A 19,681-nucleotide genomic window follows, 5' to 3' on the forward strand; every position below is an offset into this window, starting at 1 on the left:
GGCCGCAGCCTCCTCCTGCCAGGAGGTGCTGAACTCTCGCAGGAAATGGACAGGTACCACCGACCAATGGTTGGAGCTGCCGCGGGCCAATGGGAGAGGGAAATGGGTCGACCTGGGGTTGAGAGGGAGAGCCCGCAAAAGGGGGCGGGGCCCGGGGGCAAGACACGTAGGCGCAGGGGGTGGAGAGGGGCGGGTCGGCGACTGGCGGGGCAGCCCCGGCCGCGGAGATAGGAACCTGCGGACGGCCGGCTGCGGCCAATGGGAGGGCGGGTTGGCGTGCGGGGGGTGGGCCCGGCGCCGGGCGGCCCCGCCCCTTCGGGTCCGCAGGGCTGGGGCGGAGCCAGGCCCGCGTCAGGTGGTCCCGGGCGTGCGGGCGGCGCTGGGGGCGGGGCGCGGCGCGGAGAGGGGAGCGGCGGCCGGCGGGCGGCGGCGGGCTAGGGCTGCGCGAGCAGGTACCCGCGGCGGAGGTGGCCAGGCCGCCCCCGGGGGGCGAGCACGAAGGCGGGGGCCCCGGCCCGCCGCGCCCCCATGCCGCGGTGAGCGCTCCCGCTCGGCGCACTTGTCGCCGCGCCAGCCCCAGCGAGCCGGCTCTCCCCGCCCCGCCAGCCCGGGCCCTACCTGCGGCCGCCGTCGGGGGAGGGGGTCCCCCCAGCGCTGCGGAGCCGCATGAACAATAGGCGGCGGCGGCTCCTGCGGGCGGCGGCAGCCCCGCACCCTATGGATCGGCCGCTCCATGGAGCCCTCCAGAGCGCTTCTCGGCTGCCTGGCGAGCGCCGCAGCTGCCGCCCCGCCGGGGGAGGATGGAGCGGGGGCCGGGGCCGAGGAGGAGGAGGAAGAGGAGGAGGAGGCGGCGGCCCCGGGGGAGCTGGGTTCCGATGCACCGCTGCCCTACTGGACGGCGGTGTTCGAGTACGAGGCGGCCGGCGAGGACGAGCTGACCCTGCGGCTGGGCGACGTGGTGGAGGTGCTGTCCAAGGACTCGCAGGTGTCCGGCGACGAGGGCTGGTGGACCGGGCAGCTGAACCAGCGGGTGGGCATCTTCCCCAGCAACTACGTGACCCCGCGCAGCGCCTTCTCCAGTCGTTGCCAGCACGGCGGCGAGGACCCCAGTTGCTACCCGCCCATTCAGTGTAAGGCGAAGGCGGGGCCGCCGAGCCGGGCTGGGAAGGGGGGGCTGGAGGCCTGCGGGGGGGGGGGTCGCAGAGCGGGTGGGGAACGATTGCCCTGGGGGTGGGTGTGTGCGCGCGCGCTCGGGCTGCAGGGGCTGCTTTGGTGGGTGCGATGGGTGAGATAGAGACGCCGCAGGCCTTGCCAGGAACCTCAGGCGCTTGGGCTTCTTAACCTTCATCTGACCACCTCAGCTGCTTTCCACATCCTGGAGCCCCAGCACGAGAATCTCCCCATGTCGCACTCCCGGCTTCCCCAAATCTGGAAGGGTTTCAGGCCAGCTGGTAGTTTCTGTCATAACCTTAGTCCCCAAATCAGGGACCTTCCCGACCTCTTCTACGGCCTGTCCCCGCCCCTTCAAGGCATTTGCTTTGAAGCGGATGGGGGTGTCTCCCGCAGGGCTGGCTGGGCTGGCTCTCAAGTCCCGGAAGCCCGTGCGAACTCAAGGCTGAAGTGTCTTTGAAATGTCGTGTTGATTTCTCGGATCGCAGTCTTGTATCTCAGAAGTTGTACCTTTAGGAGTTTCAGTGAATGATGTGCTGAGCAGGGTGCGAGTGTGTGAAGAAGCCTGTGGTGATGGGTGGAGAAATGACTGGAGAGGGAAAAGTATGTCCTTCCCCCGTGAGAGATCAGGAGCGCAAGGTACAGTAGCTAAATCCCAGTCCCTTGACACCCAAGCTGTTCAGATAAAGCATTTTCTCCTTTCTTCTCACCCTAGATCCTTGCCTATATTTGGTATTTGCCAAATCTCAAGGGGACCATGCCCACGGGTCCCTCCCTGGGCCTTTCTTCCAGTGGCCTGGTTTTCACCAATTTCCCAGGAGCCCCCTGTTCCACACCCTGCAATGATATTTCCTTTGTTTTTTTTTTTTTTTTCAAAGCAGCCAAATTGCCATTGGAATCCCTGAATCAGTTCTGCTAGGTGGTTTTAGAAGATGTAAATATCTTCTTGTGCAATTGACACTGCTTTATATTTGATTATTCCCACAATTTCTTCCCTGCTAAAAAGTCTTGTTAATACATATTTATTATTGTTTACTCAATACTTTGTCTACTTTGCATTTTAGTTATTTAAAGAAAATCGTTACCAAGCGCCAACTTTAGGCATTTATTTATTTATTTATTTATTTTTAAGATTTTATTTATTTATTTGACAGAGAGAGATACAAGTAGGCAGAGAGGCAGGCAGAGAGAGTGAGAGGGAAGCAGGCTCCCTGCTGAGCAGAGAGCCCGATGCGGGACTCGATCCCAGGACCCTGAGATCATGACCTGAGCCGAAGGCAGCGGCTTAAACCACTGAGCCACCCAGGCGCCCAACTTTAGGCATTTAGTTCTTACATTTCATTCGTAACGTTTCTCTTTCCGTCCTGTAACTGACTTTCACCTGAACGATTGTGTTACTTTATTTAAGATGTTTTCTTTAAATACCATCACTTAATAAGAATAGCATAACCTCTTTCCTTACATTTCTCTTCTTCTTTATTGGGGTTTTGACCATCAAATTGGTGTTCAGATCCTTAGTTCCCTTTGTTTCTGTCTCCCTCACACTCCGTGTAAAACTTCCCGTTTCTACATTTTGATCTTCATAATGCCTGGAGGGAACAAACGATTTTAAATGGTTTCTGGGTGTTAAATCTTTTTGGCTCGAGTCCTGAGAAGGTGAAGACTAAGGGTCCTAGTGTAGTGTCTGATGCAGTGCTGAAGATGAACTTGGTCACATACTGAAAGAAATACTGGAAGAATGGTCTGGCATATTAGACACAATGCAGTTTTTTATGCATAAGTCAAAGGTTTGAGGTTCTTTATGGGTTATGTTTTGTGATTTTTTTTTTTTTTTTTTGTACAGCTAATGTCAGAGTGGGAGAGGTGTGTGTGGCTCATGAGCAGGAACTCCGTTTCTTCCATCTCTGTGCCCCCAGCTGTCAGAGTAGTCAGGCGTGAATATGACATGGGCTGGAAAAACTCACCTGCTGAACATCAGCCGTGGTCCTCCTCCCTTGGGTGCCCAGGACTTAATCTTTATTGTGCCAAAAGTTACCTTCTGTAGGCTAGATTCCTGATTCTAGAACTCAGATAAGAAAGTAGGAAGTACTTTGTGCTTATGAAAAGCACTGACTTGCACATGGCAGTGAAGACCCTGGTAAGTTATTTTATTTAGTCTCATCAGAAGTTCTGAACTCGACTGGAATTAATTCTTGATAATTCAGAAAATTTAATTCCATTCAAAAATCAATTCGAGTGCCTAGCAAAAGATAGATACTGTATTAAATACCAGGAGATAGGGGTGCCTAGGTGGTTGAGTTGATGGAGCATGCAACTCTTGAGCTCAGGATAATGACTTTGAGCCCCACCATGGGGTACAGAGTTTATTTAAATAAATAAAACTTTTAAAAAAGCCAGGAGATAAAGAAATGATAAGATAAGGGGGTGCTTATAAGTCACACCTGAGGGGGATTGGTGATGTAAATACACCATGTTGGCACAATGCTTTGATAAAGATGAACTCGGGAAATTGCTGACAGGTGCTCTGATGGGAGTCCTGTGTCCACCGTTTCAGTGAGTGTCACTCGGAAAATAAAGTGATTGACAACCTTGTCGCCAGAGACTTGGAATGAAATTGAGCCACTGACAGCTTTTCCCCAGTTACCCTTTTGAACTTCTCTTCTGGGGCATGAATTGTGACATTAGATAATGAATAGCAGACTGCAGTTAAGTAAGAATGTTTTAGTTTTAAATATTGCTTTTCAAATTGAAAATTTTGCTTCAAACTTTACTCAAAACAGAAGAGGGGGAAATTACCAAATTTTTTGACAAATAGGAAATATAATAGATATTTAGAAATCATCTGATATATATATATATATATATATATATATATATATATAGTGCCTTTATGCCCTCCCGCGTAGATATGAAAACTTAGCTCTCCATGGGACTGACAAATATAAATAACATAGGAGCTCACTCATCTTTTTTTTCAGTGAAAGAGGGAAAATGTACAGTTCCAAATTTATCATCTTGGGACATATACAGTCCTAGGTGTTAAAAAAAAAGTTTCTCTTACAGGAGAATTGTGTCTGTTTTCAAGCGGGGCATAAATTAAGATTATTACTAATTTACATTTTTTTTCTTGCATCCACTGCAAATCTAAGAATATATTTTCAGGTGTACTTGGGATTTTTAAAAAAAAATTTATTTATTTGACAGACAGAGATCACAAGTAGACAGAGGGGCAGGCAGAGAGAGAGAGGAAGGAAAGCAGGCTCCCTGCTGAGCAGAGAGCCCGATTCGGGGCTCGATCCCAGGACTCCGGGATCATGACCTGAGCAGAAGGCAGAAGCTTTAACCCACTGAGCCACCCTGGCGCCTCTGTACTTGGGATTTTTAAGTGAGTGAAGTATGTGCCATTCACTTACCCAAAACCTACCGGAATGTGCCTATGTGTTTAGTTTTCAAGAATACAGCTGAGAGAGAATAACATCTTGACTGCCAAAATGAAAGAAGTAAGGTTTTCTTCCTGATATTCCTGGAAATATCCATCCACAGAAACCGAAACATGTGCTGAATGTGACGTGACCTGATTCTTACTTAAAACCAGGTCTTGACTGCAGTGGGAAAGGAGAGCCCCACATTCTCTCAGCTGCAGGTGAAGGTCTAGTTCCTAAGGGACTTCTTCACAGGGAAGGGAAAATAAAGTGCCTTCCCCCAGGCCCCGCTCATCTGTCTTCTATCCACTTGCAAGCTGTGTTCTATACCTTCTTGAAGGCCGGTCATAATATTTCCTTAACTAGTTAGCAAGAGCCTGAGAGGTTCTGTTCTACTCTGAGAGAGCTTATTGCTGTCTCTTCCCGGCAGAGGTTTTCTGTCTTCTCTGAAATGCCATCAAAGGAGCTGTCCCTTCAGCACCCAAGTTCGGAATCACTTCTTTTAAATCCTTATACATTTAAAAATTTTAACACGTCTTGTGGGTTCACAACTATGCTTCAGACCAGAGGAAAAGAGGAAAGATAGAAGAGAAAATACAACAGTTAATTCCATTAAGGAAAATTCGGATATTCAGTTGAGGAAATGAGATGTGTGAATGGAAACTTGTTAAAGAGACAGCTATCTTTTCATCAGTGTAAAAGCTGTTAGAAAAAGTGAATGTTCCTCCCCTCCGTGACCCAGGAGACGCCTAACATAATTTACATATTTCTTCAAGAGGGTCTCTTATCACTTCTTAGTATACACATTTTTTTTTATTTCATACAGACAAGATAAGAATTCTAATCAGGATTCATTTTAGGACCCAGATGCACTGAAGCTATTTTAAGCAGAAAGTGATTTAGCACAGGAATTGGGTGCTTACAGAATTGTTGGAAGGGCAGGGAGAAGGGACTTTTAGCTGGACCTATGAGAACAACTCCCAGAACATTGCAGACGTGACCCACCCAGCAAGCTACTACTTCTCTAATTAGAAACATACAGAATCAGGAGTTGACATCAAAGCTGTCGATTTGAAGAACATCCAGTTGTAGTTGCTGTCCAGCTTAGGCAACCACTGGCCTTGCAGCATTCCTTTCTACATCTGCCCAGAGCTAGTGATTGGACACTGGCATGCAGGAAAACCCCACTTCTCCAAAGCCATGCCTGGCTGGAGAAGCGGCAGGAAGATGGTGTCCATCTCACTTCTGCCTTCCCTATCTTGTGCATCTATTGGCAGAAGCAGACCTGTAGCAGTCAGAGAGTCTGGGAAATGTAGTTCTTAGCTTTCTGGCCTTTGTACTGCATGATATGCTATTTTAGAGTGGATTTGATGGTGAGTCTGCAGGACCAGCCGTAACATTTATTTTTTAAGAGGAGTGGTAGATGAGGTGAAAGCTTGAACAATTGGAACTTTGGGGGTCAAGTTGGGCTAGACTTCTTGTATTCTTTTATGCATACTGCCTCTTGCATTGTAAAAGACAAACGAATATTAGCCCTAGACAGGACAGAAATACTCTAATTAAGAAAGAGTAGAGTTTTGAGTGGTGGTTGGAGATACTCTGGAGCTGGCTGAGGAAGGAAGAGAACAGCCAGCAGTGGGCACTTCCTCTTTTGGTTTTGCCAGAAGTTCAGAAATATATCTTTGTTTTCTTAGGTTTTTTCTTTTCCCTTTTTATTTTTACTTATTTTTATTTTTTAAAAAGATTTTATTTATTTCTTTGACAGAGATCACAAGTAGGCATAGAGGCAGGCAGAGAGAGAGGAGGAAGCAGGCTCCCCGCTGAGCAGAGAGCCCAATGTGGGGCTCGATCCCAGGACCCTGGGACCACGACCTGAGCTGAAGGCAGAGGCTTTAAACCACTGAGCCACCCAGGTGCCCCTTTTTTCTTTTTTAGCAAACTGACTATATTCTTCGTGTTTCAGGAGGGCCAGTGCATTTAAGCATTTAAAAAAAAAAAAAGTTCAGATCTGAGTTTGGTTTATTTCCTACAGAGATAGATCCCCCCCCCCTTTTACTTGACTGCCGCTTACCTGCTAAATGTTCAGCAGAGTGAGTACAGTGGTGAGTAAAACAGGCAGAGTCTACCCTTGTGGATCACGCAATCTCGCAGGACGGCAGGCACTGAACAGGTTATTAAACCTTGTTGGGTCTTGCCAAACAGACTTTTATGGACGTGTCTGATGGGGGCCTGACCTCATTTAGGCGGGGGTTAGGAAAAGTTTCTCTAGGAGATTTTGTTTCAGCTGAGACCTGAGGGTTGAGTATGAGTCAGCCAGGTAAAGACAAAGAGACTGAGAAGACGGAGCACAGGGTTTTCATGAGAGAAACATAACATAGCACTTTACTCCTATAGCAACGCCTTATCTAGCCCGAGTTTTGTAATCACTGGTGGCCATTGTGATCTGGCCATGGATCCCTTTCCAAATGGCGTAATCAGGTTCGTCCTCTTAGGTTCATCCTCTGCATTGGAAAGGAGATGAGTGGTTGGGTGTGGTACTTGGGGACATCAGGGATGGAGCTGTGACGCAGGTGACTTCTGCAGTGAGATGTCCCCTGGGAGGCTCCTCTCTGCACATCTTAGTCACCAGCTCCTGGTAGAACCACGTTTTGAAAATATCCTCCCAGTTTATTTCCCATCTTCTGTCTTTCCTGCTGCTCATGTTTGCACCCTGTGCCTGCATGCCTGCCTTACTTCAGTGGCTCCTTAGTGGTTCCTCTTGCAGAAGGCTCCTTGGACTCCAGGTTAGATGCCCCATGGCTGCCAGAATTAATGTCCTCTCTAAGTCACAGTCTACTAGCACTCCCCTACTTAAAAAATGCATGAGTTCTGGGGCGTCTGGGTGGCTCATTGGGTTAATTAAGCCTCTGTCTTCGGCTCAGGTCATGATCTCAGGGTACTGGGATCGAGACCCACATTGGCCTCCCTGGTCAGCAGGGAGCCTGTTCCTTCCCCTTCTCTCTCCCTGCTTGCTGCTCTGCCTACCTGTGATCTCTCTCTCTCTCTCTCTCTCTCTCTGTCAAATAAATAAATAAAATCTTTAAAAAAAAATGCATGAGTCCTACCATTCACAGTGTGAAGTTTAAGCCACTCAGAATGACTCTAAACCATTTGACAACCTAGCTGACCCCAACAAGACCTTGAGCCTCATCTCCTATCCCGGTACATATAATCCAGGCACACTGCACCCCTTGAAGTTCTCAATATGCAATATCTTCTCATACCTCTTGTTCTTGCTCATGACCTTCCCTTTGCCTAGATTGTCCTTCTCCGTCCTGATCTTTGCTGCCTGATGAGATCCCGCCCACTCATTTTTTTTTAAGGTTTTATTTTTAAGCAATCTCTACACCCAACATGGAGCTGAAACTCACAAGCCCGAAATCCGAAGTTGCACGCTCTACCAGCGAGCCAGTCAGGCACCCTCCCTCCCACTCATTCTTAGGACACATTCCCTGCGTTGCCTTTCCTGAGAATCCCTTCCCACTCACCCTCTTAATCCTGTCCTGCAGTGGGAGTTGGTGGTTTCCTAATATGATCATACGGCTATGAAGGCTCTTTTCACACTGTGGTTTGGTTGTTGTATGTCTGGCTTGTCACTGGACTGTATGCTTTTCACCATCGAGTACACAGAAAAATGAAGAAGTCTCCCCAAAATGATCTCCCTCTATGTTACCTTGTGTTAAAATGGTTTGTCATGGTATGACGTTCTGCATGATGTTCCAAGTAGAAATTATCACATGAATAGTTATCGAAAGCCCACTATGTGCTAGTCGTTAAGATTAATGTAACAGAAAGTAGGCTAGCCACATTTCTTGCCTTGATGGAGCTTACCTTATAGAGGGGAGACAAAAAAGCCAAGGGAGTATAACTTGCTATGTTTACCGATAGGTAAATGGATGATTCTGTGGTGTTTTCAGAATGTTTTTGACTTCTTTTTTTCTTCTCTTTCTCAGTGTTAGAGATTGATTTTGCGGAGCTAACCCTGGAAGAGATTATTGGCATCGGGGGCTTTGGGAAGGTCTATCGTGCTTTCTGGATAGGGGATGAGGTTGCCGTGAAAGCAGCTCGCCATGACCCCGATGAGGACATCAGCCAGACTATAGAGAATGTTCGCCAGGAGGCCAAGCTCTTCGCCATGCTGAAGCATCCCAACATCATTGCCCTTAGGGGGGTGTGTCTGAAGGAGCCCAACCTCTGCTTGGTCATGGAGTTTGCACGTGGAGGGCCTTTGAATAGAGTGTTATCTGGGAAAAGGATTCCCCCAGACATCCTGGTGAACTGGGCTGTGCAGATTGCCAGAGGGATGAACTACTTACATGATGAGGCAATTGTCCCCATCATCCACCGCGACCTTAAGTCCAGTAACAGTGAGTATGAAGAGATCGGGCTGGAGGGCTCACGAGGACTTCTCTACTCAGTCAGTGGCTTTGGTGGGAGTGGATTCCGAAGGAATCTCAGTGGGCAGTGAAACAGTGGAATTCCTTGCATAAAACCATTCCATCCTTGAGTCGAGTTGTAGGGATGAAATGAGTGCCAGGGAAAATTGGTTTAGAAAGAGAAGAATGAGGTAGCCGAGGGGTTTGGAATAATCCTAAGCTCGTATTAGCAGGCAGGGTTGGCAGTGTGTAATTCTGATGTGCTCTGCAGTGTATATCCACACATATGTAGATAGATAGATAACGTAGATTTTTCCACTTTAGGGAAGCATGCCTGTAATTACAAAAGGGCTTTCCGCCTTTAGTGGAACACCAGGTAACTACAACGCCTTTTTGCACTCTGCCTGACCACCCCAGCTTGAGGTACCCCCAGAGAAGGGGCTATAAGGAAGAAAGGGGCATGTCGTCTAAGCTGTGGGGCCGATTCAGGTGACAATGTCCCCTGGGAGAGTGTGACCTGGCCTGTAGTATTGTGGACTCCCGATAGCCTACGGGTCTTATTAATTAATTGTTGTAACTACTTAGTTTTTAATAGCAGGAACAGAGAAGTAACTGTTCATTAAACATCCAGGATCCATGAACTGGATTGTAAAGCAAGTGTTAGACATAATTACATGGTGAGTTGGTGGAAACCAGTCTCTTCCTTGGAGGAATCTGCAGGCGCTGGGACTCTGCTGCTTTCGAGTCGTAATTTGTGCCCTCTGTTGCCTGAACTGTGTGATCGAAAGGATGACATTTGTTAAATAGGAAATGCTTAAGATCGTTTCAAGCATCCTGTCTGGAGAGGAGGGCGTTAGGGTTTGGGGGAGGTGGTGTGGGTCCCGGAACTTCACTGTCTGTCTCCTTCCGCATTGAGCCCAGGATTCCTTCAGACTTTATTTTGTTCTGAGCGGTTCCAGATGTGGTTTATTTTCCTGTTGATACTACTATGTATGTTTACTTTTAAAAATCCGTTGTTGTTGTTGTTTTGCTGTTGGCGTTTTCTTGGACAGTTATTATTTTTATTTTATCGTTCCTTAAGATTTTTTTTTTTTATTATTAACATATAATGTAGTGTTTGTTTCAGGGAAAGATACATTTTAAAATTATTTAAGGGGCGCCTGGGTGGCTCAGTGGGTTAAAGCCTCTGCCTTCGGCTCAGGTCATGATTCCAGCGTCCTGGGATCGAGCCCCACATCGGGCTCTCTGCTCAGCGGGGAGCCTGCTTCCTCCTTCCTCTCTGCCTACTTGTGATCTCTCTCTCTCTGTCAAATAAATAAATAAAATCTTTAAAAAAAAATTAAATAAAATTATTTAAGTAGATGTTTTTGTTGTACAAAAATTGGGCAGTGTAGATAAAAAAGAGAAAGGTAACCAGTAATGTTTTCCTTCAGGGAGTGTAACTATTACATTTGGCATATCCTCCCAGATGTTTTTAAAGTAAAAATAAATAAATAAATACACACACACACACACACACACACACACATTTATATATATAGACACACCCACACACAAATAGACTTTCCAATTTACTTTAAAATAGCCTTTCTTACCCTTATCTCTTCTATCTGAGCCCTCTTCTCCCAGTAATAGAAACAGTCATCCTTGTGAAAGCATGGAACGTTGTATATAATGCATGTGAAGGATTTAAGTTCCATAAAATAAAATATGATTATTCTCATCCCTCCTCCCAGATTCTGTTTTTTAAACGTATTAAATTAAAACTTTTGGTGACCCCTTTCACATTTCTGCCTAGACCTGACTTCGGAGGCATGATGTGTTGGTAGGAGATGTGATGTAGCAGTCGACTATTTTTTCTTATGTCCTCGTGCTGGAAGAGGTGGGCAAAGTGCTCTAACCCTACATATTGACTCTTTAAAAAACCTGGGCTCGGATGGTGGAATTGCCCATCATTTCCTCCAGGAAGTTTCAAATTTGGGTGTAATTTCACCCTGTAAACACCAGGTTTTACCTTCCGTGAGATTTGTGATTGAAGTCTAGGCTCTTGAGAAGGAAAAGTTACCCTGCCAAGGTTCTGCCATTTGCAGGAGATGGCAAGAGACCTCACCGTCATTCTGTCATTGGGGAGACAGAACCCTGTTCGTTCTTTGTCTTTAGGGGCCTTTCATATTGCCAAGGTGCAGCCCTCCGGTGCACTGTGCTATGGCGGGGGTTGGACTTACTGTGGTACACGCTGACCCTGGACCTCATCAGGGTCGCAGATGCCCCGAAATGTGCAGAGTGCACTGGGGTGTGTGGCTGGTGCGGATATTGTTGCCTGCTGCGAATTTCACAGGGGAGTTGGGGTAGCTCCTTGACATCTGTCCGTGGTGGCTGTTTGCCTGGGATTGTGGGAAGCCAGTGTGAGTCTCGATGACACTGTTGTTGTTTTGTTTTGCTTTTTTTTTTTTTTTTTTGACACTGTTGTTTTTACTCCGTTGTTCTGTGTGTGTGACTTAAAAAATCGTTTTGGAAATGTTATGTTGGTTTTTACCCACCAGTTGCAGAGTCACAACTTCACTGTGTTCTGCAGACCTGGGGATGCTGGCTTGTTTCTCTTGGGTTTTTTTGTTTCTTTGTTTAACATTTTATTTATTTGAGGGAGCGAGAGCAAGTGGGCACGTGTGGGGAGGAGAGGAAGAAGCAGACTCCCCAACAAGCAGAGAGTGCGATGTGGGGGTTGAGCCCAGGACCCTGGGATCGCGACCTGAGCCGAAGGCAGACGCCCAACTGACTGAGCCACCTAGGCGCCCCCTCTTGGTTTTTATTAGGGTCTAGCGAGTTGGATTTGGTTGCTGTCATGTGAGGGCAGAATTCTAGGAATCATATGTGTTCATTGATTTAGATCCACTAGCGAGAAGAGTATGTATATAGGCGGGTTGTCTTTGTAGAAAAAAGAAAGTAGTTGGTGATGAACATCTAACTGCTACAGAAGGCTCCGTGGAAAGGTGACTAAAGTGCTCTACTATCCTGGTCACCTGCTTTAAAGAGTCACGTGCTGTCACCGGCAGTGGAACACGTACAGCATCCTCTGTTGACATGCAATCCTCGGTAAGGTCAGATTTGACTGCACGTAACCTAAAACCCAAAATAACAGTGGCTAAAACAAGGCATACATTCATTTGTCTCTGGAAAGTAGTCTGCAGGGCTATGGACATCCCACTGTCATCAGGGATCTGGGCTCCTCTTTCTCAGTCTATTCCCAGTGCATGGCTTGCGTCCTCAGGCTTGCCTTGTGGTCTGTGATGGCAGTGGAAATGCCAGTTATTTGGTCCAAATAACAGGCCTGAAGGAGGAGGAAAAGCAGAAGCACAGAAAAAGGTGTTCCTGGAGCCGAGTCGGCTCCTGAGGTCCTCCCGAAAGTCCAGCAAAAACACATCTGCTCGCAGTAATTGGCCGGAATGTAATCACAGAGCCGCGGCTGGCGCAGGGGAGGCCGGGAGGGGCAGGACTCTGGTCTGGGTGGCCGTGAGCCCAGCTGATGGTCAGGGGCTTTTAGCGAGGAAGAGGAAGAGCAGGGCTGGTGGGGGCAGCAGCTGGCAGTCTTCCCACGGGATCTTCATGCGGGACGTGCGTTAGGAAGAACTGTTTGTTTCAGATGTGTAGCCTCACACGGCCAAACAAGGCTAGGCAGGCCTTGGGGCGTGTGGACAGACCCCTCATTTAACTAATGGCTTCTGCTCCTTTGCCACGTTGCATCATTAGCTCAGACATCACTTCTTCTTCTTCTTTTTTTTTTTAAAGATTTTATCCATTTATTTGACAGAGATCACAGGTAGGCAGAGAAGCAGCCAGAAAGAGAGGAAGGGAAGCAGGCTCCCTGCTGAGCAGAGAGCCCGATGTGGGGCTCGATCCCAGGACCCTGGGATCATGACCTGAGCCGAAGGCAGAGGCTTTAACCCACTGAGCCACCCAGGCGCCCCTCAGACATCACTTCTTAAAACTACTTGCAGAAAGCCCTGGCTTGAATAATGGATTCGTGTCTCTGCTCTGTTAACTGGGAAAAGCCAGCTATTTGATTGTTAGCAAAGGTGTCCACAAACGATGGTCTTAGTGGATGGATTTCAGGATTTGGGCTTAAAGGCATTTGGCAGAATAACAGTTCAATCGCAGTCATTAGAAGTTAAATTAGTGTAAAAACAAGGTCGTATGAAAAAGCTTTGGAAAATGAACAGCCTTGCCCAAAGTGGAGGTTGTTATTACTTATATTTTATTATTAAATAACTTCTTTCCTCCTCTTCGAGAACATAGAAGAACAGAGAGGTAAAAGCAGTGTGTTTCTCCAGTTTTTATATTTATGGATACTTGTTTTTACCCAGAACCGTGCATGGGAAGTCCTAGTAACTGTCCTGCTTGTGGTGTGCCTTCGTGCCCCCAGACCTGTCCACGTGTTGTGACTTGTTATGTAAGTAAATAGTCTTCGACCCCAAGATATTTAAAGGTCACACAGACTCCACTGCTTAGATATACTCCATTAACAAAACCAAACCCCTATATGACAGTAATAATAATAATAGTAATAGTAATAGTAATAATACAACTGATTCTTATGGAGTGCTCTCTTTACGTTAGGCAGAAGCATTTCACGGCCCTTCTCTTCTCATTCCCGCAGCAGCCCTGCCGAGTAAAGACTGTGAACATGTTTATTTTACAAAGGAGGAAACTGAGGCTCAGAAGGGGTCAGCCATTTCTCCAGGGTCTCACCGCCAGTCCTGAGGGCGGACTTCGCGGCCCGGTCTGACCCCTCCGCCTGTGCTCCCAGTCACCAGGCCGTTGGCGGCACCCCGCTGCTGGGCGGCTGGGGCGTTTCACGGCATTATTTCACATGGCCCATAGCATTTTGGTTTTATAGGATTGGGAATAGCATTTTCCCGCTCACAGAGCCCCAGTATCCACATTTGCTTAAGGTCGGATCGACTCACTCTTGTTTCATAGCTGCAGTGCAGAGGTGAGTGGGGAGCTGCCGGTGGTTGGGACTCGCCGCACCTGCCTTCTTTGGTGTGGGCGGCAGTTGAAACTGACACGAGGTCTTTGCTGCCTTGTCTCCCTCTTCCTCTAATACCCTCTGTGCCTCCCAGCCACAAGGCCGTCAGCACCGTCCCCCTCGCTGCAGGAATAATCTGGCTTTCAGGGGTGCTCTTGCCTCGGCCCCCCGCCTGTCCAAACCCCACCCGTGTTCCCGTGCTCGGTGCGAACCCGGTGGTTCCCTCCCAACAGCCTGGCACTGTGCTCAGTGCTGAGTGGTCATCTGGGGCTGGGCACACGCTGCCTGAGAGCATGTAGGAGAACACTCGGGTGACAAGGGACTAGAGCCACTAGGCCAGGGGTCAGAAGCACAGATGTCTTCTGGGGTCGGGGTCGGTATGTTTGCAAAGCCGCTGGTTGGGAGCTGTAGGTCTTGGGAAGAATGATGGGGAAGCGAGCGTGCACTCCGTCCTGCACGGGCCGTGGAAAGATGGAACAAAGCACGCTGGCCTGCCGCAGCCTGCCAGCCGCATCCCCCTGGCCGCCTCTCGTTGGCCGGGATTTCGGGAGCAACCCTGAGGCCTCCAAATAGATTCTGTGTCGTTAGCTTCCAGGGACATGAGTGAACGGGCGAATGAGCCAACACAGGGTCCCTTGAACTGGTCTGTTCACGGGATCGCCAAGCGTATAGCTTCCCCTTCTCTCTTCGAGGATGTCCCGTGTCCTCTGGGACTTGTGAGCACGTGCCTTTTCATCCTCTGTAACCTCCAGACCCTTGTCCTCGTCCTAATGTCCGAGTTCGCCAACGTTTCGGGTGCCGAGGCTGGTATTTTCACGGGGTATTTGTTACCAACCTCCAAGGCCTCTGCCCTCTTTTTTCTCTGCACCCTTCCTGGATGCCGGCCCCAAATAACTCCCTGGCAGTGTGTCCCCTGCAGCCAGCCAGAGGGCTGCCAGGTGCTGCGGGAGCAGGCCACCCGCCGTCCGCTGCCGTCCGTTCCCTCCAGCCTCGTCACCCCCGTGTTCCCTCCTTGTAAGTTCCCTGCTGCGGCCCTCAGTCTCCCTTCGTGGGCTTGTTCGATCGGCGGCTCCTCTTGGCAGCTAGGGGCTGAGTAGTGCCCCTGCCTCCGGTTTCTGTGCTCACTTGTGCTTTGTGCCCTTCTCAACCTTCTCACAAGAGCTCACAAGATAAAGAAGCAGAAGCCTCGCTTTCTTGCAAGGGGAAGGAGGACACAGCTTCCATCGTGCCCTTGACCTCAGGCTGGCTGGGACATTCTAAGCCCTGGATGATACCCGGACTGGACACTGGCCACAGATCCTGACTGTGTTTTCTGGGGAGGGTTTCTCCGGGCTGAGAGTGTGCTGTGGAACGCTGTGACCCACTGGGTCCCACTTGCCGGTGTCCTTCTTCCGGGACCCTGAGGTCAAGCAGATTTCCTGTGTGCAGGAATGAATGAATGGAAGAAGTACCTAGGGCTCGGGGATCCTGGCCAAGAGCAATGCGGCAGGAAGGACTTGCCTAGAAAAGCTTGAGGAGTAGCCACACAGCAGTTTTTCCTTCAGGAGAATGAAGGAAACGGTAAAACGTTCCCAGGATGGAACTGGGAGGCAGCAAAGTATTGGCCAGAGAATCCAATTCCTAGTCCTTTGTGAGAGTTACTTAAGTGATTTTTTATGTCCCATGAAGCCATCCCCAAATGAGACACTTCAACAGCACCTGCTCTAGGTCCTGCCAGATCTCTCTCCCCATTTTCCGTCCCACTTCTGGGCTTTGTGGTTCTTTGTTTGCTACAAGGTCCTTCTTTCGGAGTTGGAGCGTGGTGGACATGTCTTAAGGATTTTTCCTGGCAAAAGCATACAAGTGCTCAACGAATTGGATCGTTTTGGTTGTAGGAGGCGATACCTAAGGTTAGCCAGCAGCCCCCCGGCATATACCAGACAGTTGTTCGGTTGGTGGGTAGCATTTTGCATGAACACAGACGCATGTTCTGCAAGTCAAATAAAGACATAAGTAAATAAAGCTGAAGTGAAGCAAACCGTCGAACCTGGTGAGGCCTGGCGGTCTGACCTGAAGGTCCATTTGCAGCTCCCGGTTCATTAACGTTGCCGGCCAACCTTGCTTTTCCCTTTCCCCTCGGGCGTGGCCATCTCCCGCACAAAGATGGTTCTCCTTTGTGCGTTAACTTGACTGCTTGGTGTTGAGGATATGATAGTAAATGATACCAGACACCTGCCCTGCCCTTAACGAGCTCCCTGTAGGGTCGCAGGGAACGACCTAAGTCAGGACTATGGTGCACGCTATGGAGGGAAGATGTGGGTGCCTGAGAATTTCCTGAGGAAACGAAGGAGTTAATGCGAAAACCATGAGGGTAGGTGGGGCAGGATGGTCCAGGCAGGGAGACCAGCAGACTCAAATGCCCAGTGGGAGCATGGCCCCCCAGGAGGAAGGTGATGCCCTTGACAGGGTCCTTTCCTGTGCTTGCTGGGGCTCAGGGGCCACCGAGAAGGACCAGGAGGGATATTGTCTCTTTGTGGCAGATTTGCCGTCCTTTCCCCAAGCATGCTCCGGAGTGCCTTCCGTCATCTTTGGGAGCTCGGGGGGTGGAGGGGCTTCCCTGCGGCTTACTCAGGTGTGTAGGAGGTGGCCTGGGGCCCTGAGCAACAGTCAGGCACCTGTAAAGCCCGTGTTGCAGTTGGAGCAGGAGATGAAGGATCTTGGGAAGTATTCTGGACCCTGAGCCGTTATCTTGGAGAAGACAGCCTCAGTGCGGGGGCAGGTTCAGGACCAGAAGGGCGTTTACAGGTGTGTGGGTTCTGATTCCAGATGATTCTTTAGTGTCTTCCCCTTAATCTGTTTCCTCTGATTTGAGCCGTTTTTGCCTTGGAGGTGGGATCGTGATGTCTTCTCTCTTCCACGTCTCTCCCCGGGCACACTTGGTAACAACTAAGTAGTGACATCCTCCTCCTTTTGCAGCCGGTCTGTGGCACCGTCATTGCTCAGGGTCAAGTCTGTGCTTCAGGATCTCTCAGGAGACAAGAGCCCGCCTGTCTCTCCTTTCCTCCTTATTTCTTGGAAGCATTTCAGTTCCTAACTTGGTGTTCTACTTCATTCCCGCGAGCTAGCTCAGGGCTGCTTGTGGGGAGAGAAAGTGAGACGCAAGGTGATGGTGTGGTTGGTCTTGTTACATCCAGAAAAAAATGCAGCTTCGTCTCCAAGTCACCCATCTCCTCACCTCGGAATCCCCGTCCCTGTAGAGCCAGCAGCGCCCTGTAGAGCCATACTTGTCCCTCTTATTAGGAAAGGCTGTTAACACGGCACCCTTGAACCCCTTGGCATCTGTGCAGAGTGTGTGCACGTTCGTCTTGGGGACAGGGTTGTTACTGTGACTAATCTAAGACTCGGAGAAGGTTGTGCATCAACACTGTTACAGAGAACTTCTAAAACCAGTCGTCTGGGTGACAGGAGACTTGGTGGCATAGAAGAACACTGGCCCACCCGCCACCCGTGGTTCTGCCGGGCTGTGTTGCCTTGGGCACATCTCGTGCTCACTGATACTCAGACCCCTCCCATGTGAAGTGAAAGGTCTGAATGAGGGGGTCCTTTCCAGGGTCCCTTCCAGGACTGACGTTATGCACATGCGTGTGTTTTGGAGGTGGCGGCTACGTGGTCTGTCTGTGCCTCAGGCTATCAGGTGCCCAGGTTCCCCGCTTCCCTGCTTCTGGTTGCAGGGTCTGAAGCTCCCAGTGAGGGAACATTCTCCGAGGGTTGGAGGGAGAAGGCAGTTGACAGGAGTTCCCGGGTGCACCCCTTCCCCTTGGTTGCCCAGGGCAGGACAGATGGCCTCGCAGAGAGAAGATGCTCCGGTCACATGAATCAGGAGGGGGAGTCACAGTAAACCAAGGGCAGCCTTCATCCTGGAGACAAGACACAGTCAAATGCCACCTCTGTCCTTGGGGCTGAATGCGGGGCATTCCAAGGTCTCAGACCTTTGCTCTTGCTTCCCACCCACTTAGGGCTTTTTCGGGTGGGGCTCGGGACCACTTAGGTGTTTCTGTGCCCCGGTCCCCCTGCCCAGCAGAGCCACAGGAAGACCGTGCTCGTGTGGGCATGGGAGCATGACAGTGAGGTCTAGAATGAGCCACATTAAAGCCGAGACTTGATCATCCCCGGGATTTGTGCTGTCTGTAGGATACATGGAGGTTCTGATCTGAGAAGAAAGCATTTCCCCTGAAGCTTGGCTTTGGGAATCCTGAGCCCTGACATTGAGCGTGTGGCTAGCCTCTGGGGGTTCCAGGATCCTTGTCTGTAAAACGTGGACAATACAGGAGCATTGTCTGAAGATGGTATGAGACTGTGTGTGCCACGTGTCCCACGGGGACCACATTCACGACTGGTGCTGCACTTCTTTCCTCTTCCCAAGGAGTAGGAGAAACTTCTTGCTCTTCCTTGGTATTTTAGGTGTATACAGGATATAGTTGGGTTTCCCTTTTTAAAGTAGCATGAGAGGCTACTTTTAGAGGCACCTGGGTGGCTCAGTGGGTTAAAGTCTCTGCCTTCAGCTCAGGTCATGATCTCAGGGTCCTGGGATCGAGCCCTGCATCGAGCTCTCTGCTCGCCGGGGAGCCTGCTTCCCCCTCTCTCTCTGCCTGCCTCTCTGCCTACTTGTGATCTCTCTCTCTGTGTCAAATAAATAAATAAAATCTTAAAAAAAAAAATAAAGTAGCATGAGGATTTTAGGCGGCCCTGAGCTGCCCTTTGCCAAGTTGGCCGGGGGTAGCTTTATCTCTCCTACCAAACCCGGGCAGATTTATGTCAGCTGAAGCCACAGAAGGGGGTCGATCGCCCCCAACTCCTTCCAACTGTGTCTTGGCTTCCTGGGGGTTGATAGCCCCCAACCCCTCCCAACCGTGTCTGGGCTTCTTACGGAAAAGGCTGGGGTTTCTTGCTCCTGCCGGACCTGTGTTAACTCACAGTGCTTGGCCCCCTGAGAAATGCTGCCTTGTTTGTTACGGCCTTTGGCCTGATTGAATGGGACAGCTGGCCAGTTTCATGGCTCTGCTGGCCTCCCAGCTGACAATTAAAATGCTTTTGCCCCAGGAGGAAGGCAACGTATTTCTCCTTTCTCTATTGCACCAGTCTATGGCCAAGGTCAAAGGGAATGCCTTTTCCACTCCCGCTCCTGGCTTCCTCAAACCCACTTAGCGTTCTTGTTGCACAGTCTTTTCTAAGACGTTGAGTTTTGTGGTCCTCCTTTGGCAGGATGGGGGAGCATGGCTGCCCCTTTTCCATCTCCACGCAGCAGCTCTATTGCTCTAGCTGTTTAGATCTGGCTGGTCACAGCACCTAGTAGGTACTCAGGAAGTGCTGGTGGGTTTGGTCATCATGAGTTCCAGCACCGTCCCTCTTCCCATGCATTGACCTCTCCCCCCAACCCAAGGCAATATCTAAACAGTGCCCAAACTCTCCTTTAGAGCCCGCATTTAGGATGTGAACCCTTTGTCCCATTGGAAATGAGCCCATGTGAGCTCTGGGTGAGATGTGCCTCGTGTCTTGGCTCTATTACTTGCTAGCTGGGAGCTTGCGCAAACGACAAACTCTTTGTGCCTTCGCTTTTGTTAATGTTAAATGGGAATAATTATAATTCCACCCACCTCATTTTATAGGGT

At 49.5% G+C, this 19,681-nt stretch overlaps 1 protein-coding gene across 1 annotated transcript in view; it reads left to right on the forward strand.

Annotated features, from left to right (window-relative positions):
• The first annotated feature begins 402 nt into the window (after window positions 1-402).
• The window catches only part of MAP3K9 (mitogen-activated protein kinase kinase kinase 9), a 73,759-nt gene continuing 54,480 nt past the window's right edge, over window positions 403-19,681 (forward strand). Inside the window, exons 1-2 of the mRNA XM_046008529.1 lie at window positions 403-1,130; window positions 8,585-8,998. Of these exons, the coding sequence (XP_045864485.1) occupies window positions 734-1,130; window positions 8,585-8,998 (811 nt within the window). The 5' untranslated portion in view covers window positions 403-733. The remainder of the gene's footprint in view (window positions 1,131-8,584; window positions 8,999-19,681) is intronic.

This window comes from Meles meles, chromosome 6, assembly GCF_922984935.1.
Source record: "Meles meles chromosome 6, mMelMel3.1 paternal haplotype, whole genome shotgun sequence".
NCBI lineage: Eukaryota > Metazoa > Chordata > Mammalia > Carnivora > Mustelidae > Meles > Meles meles.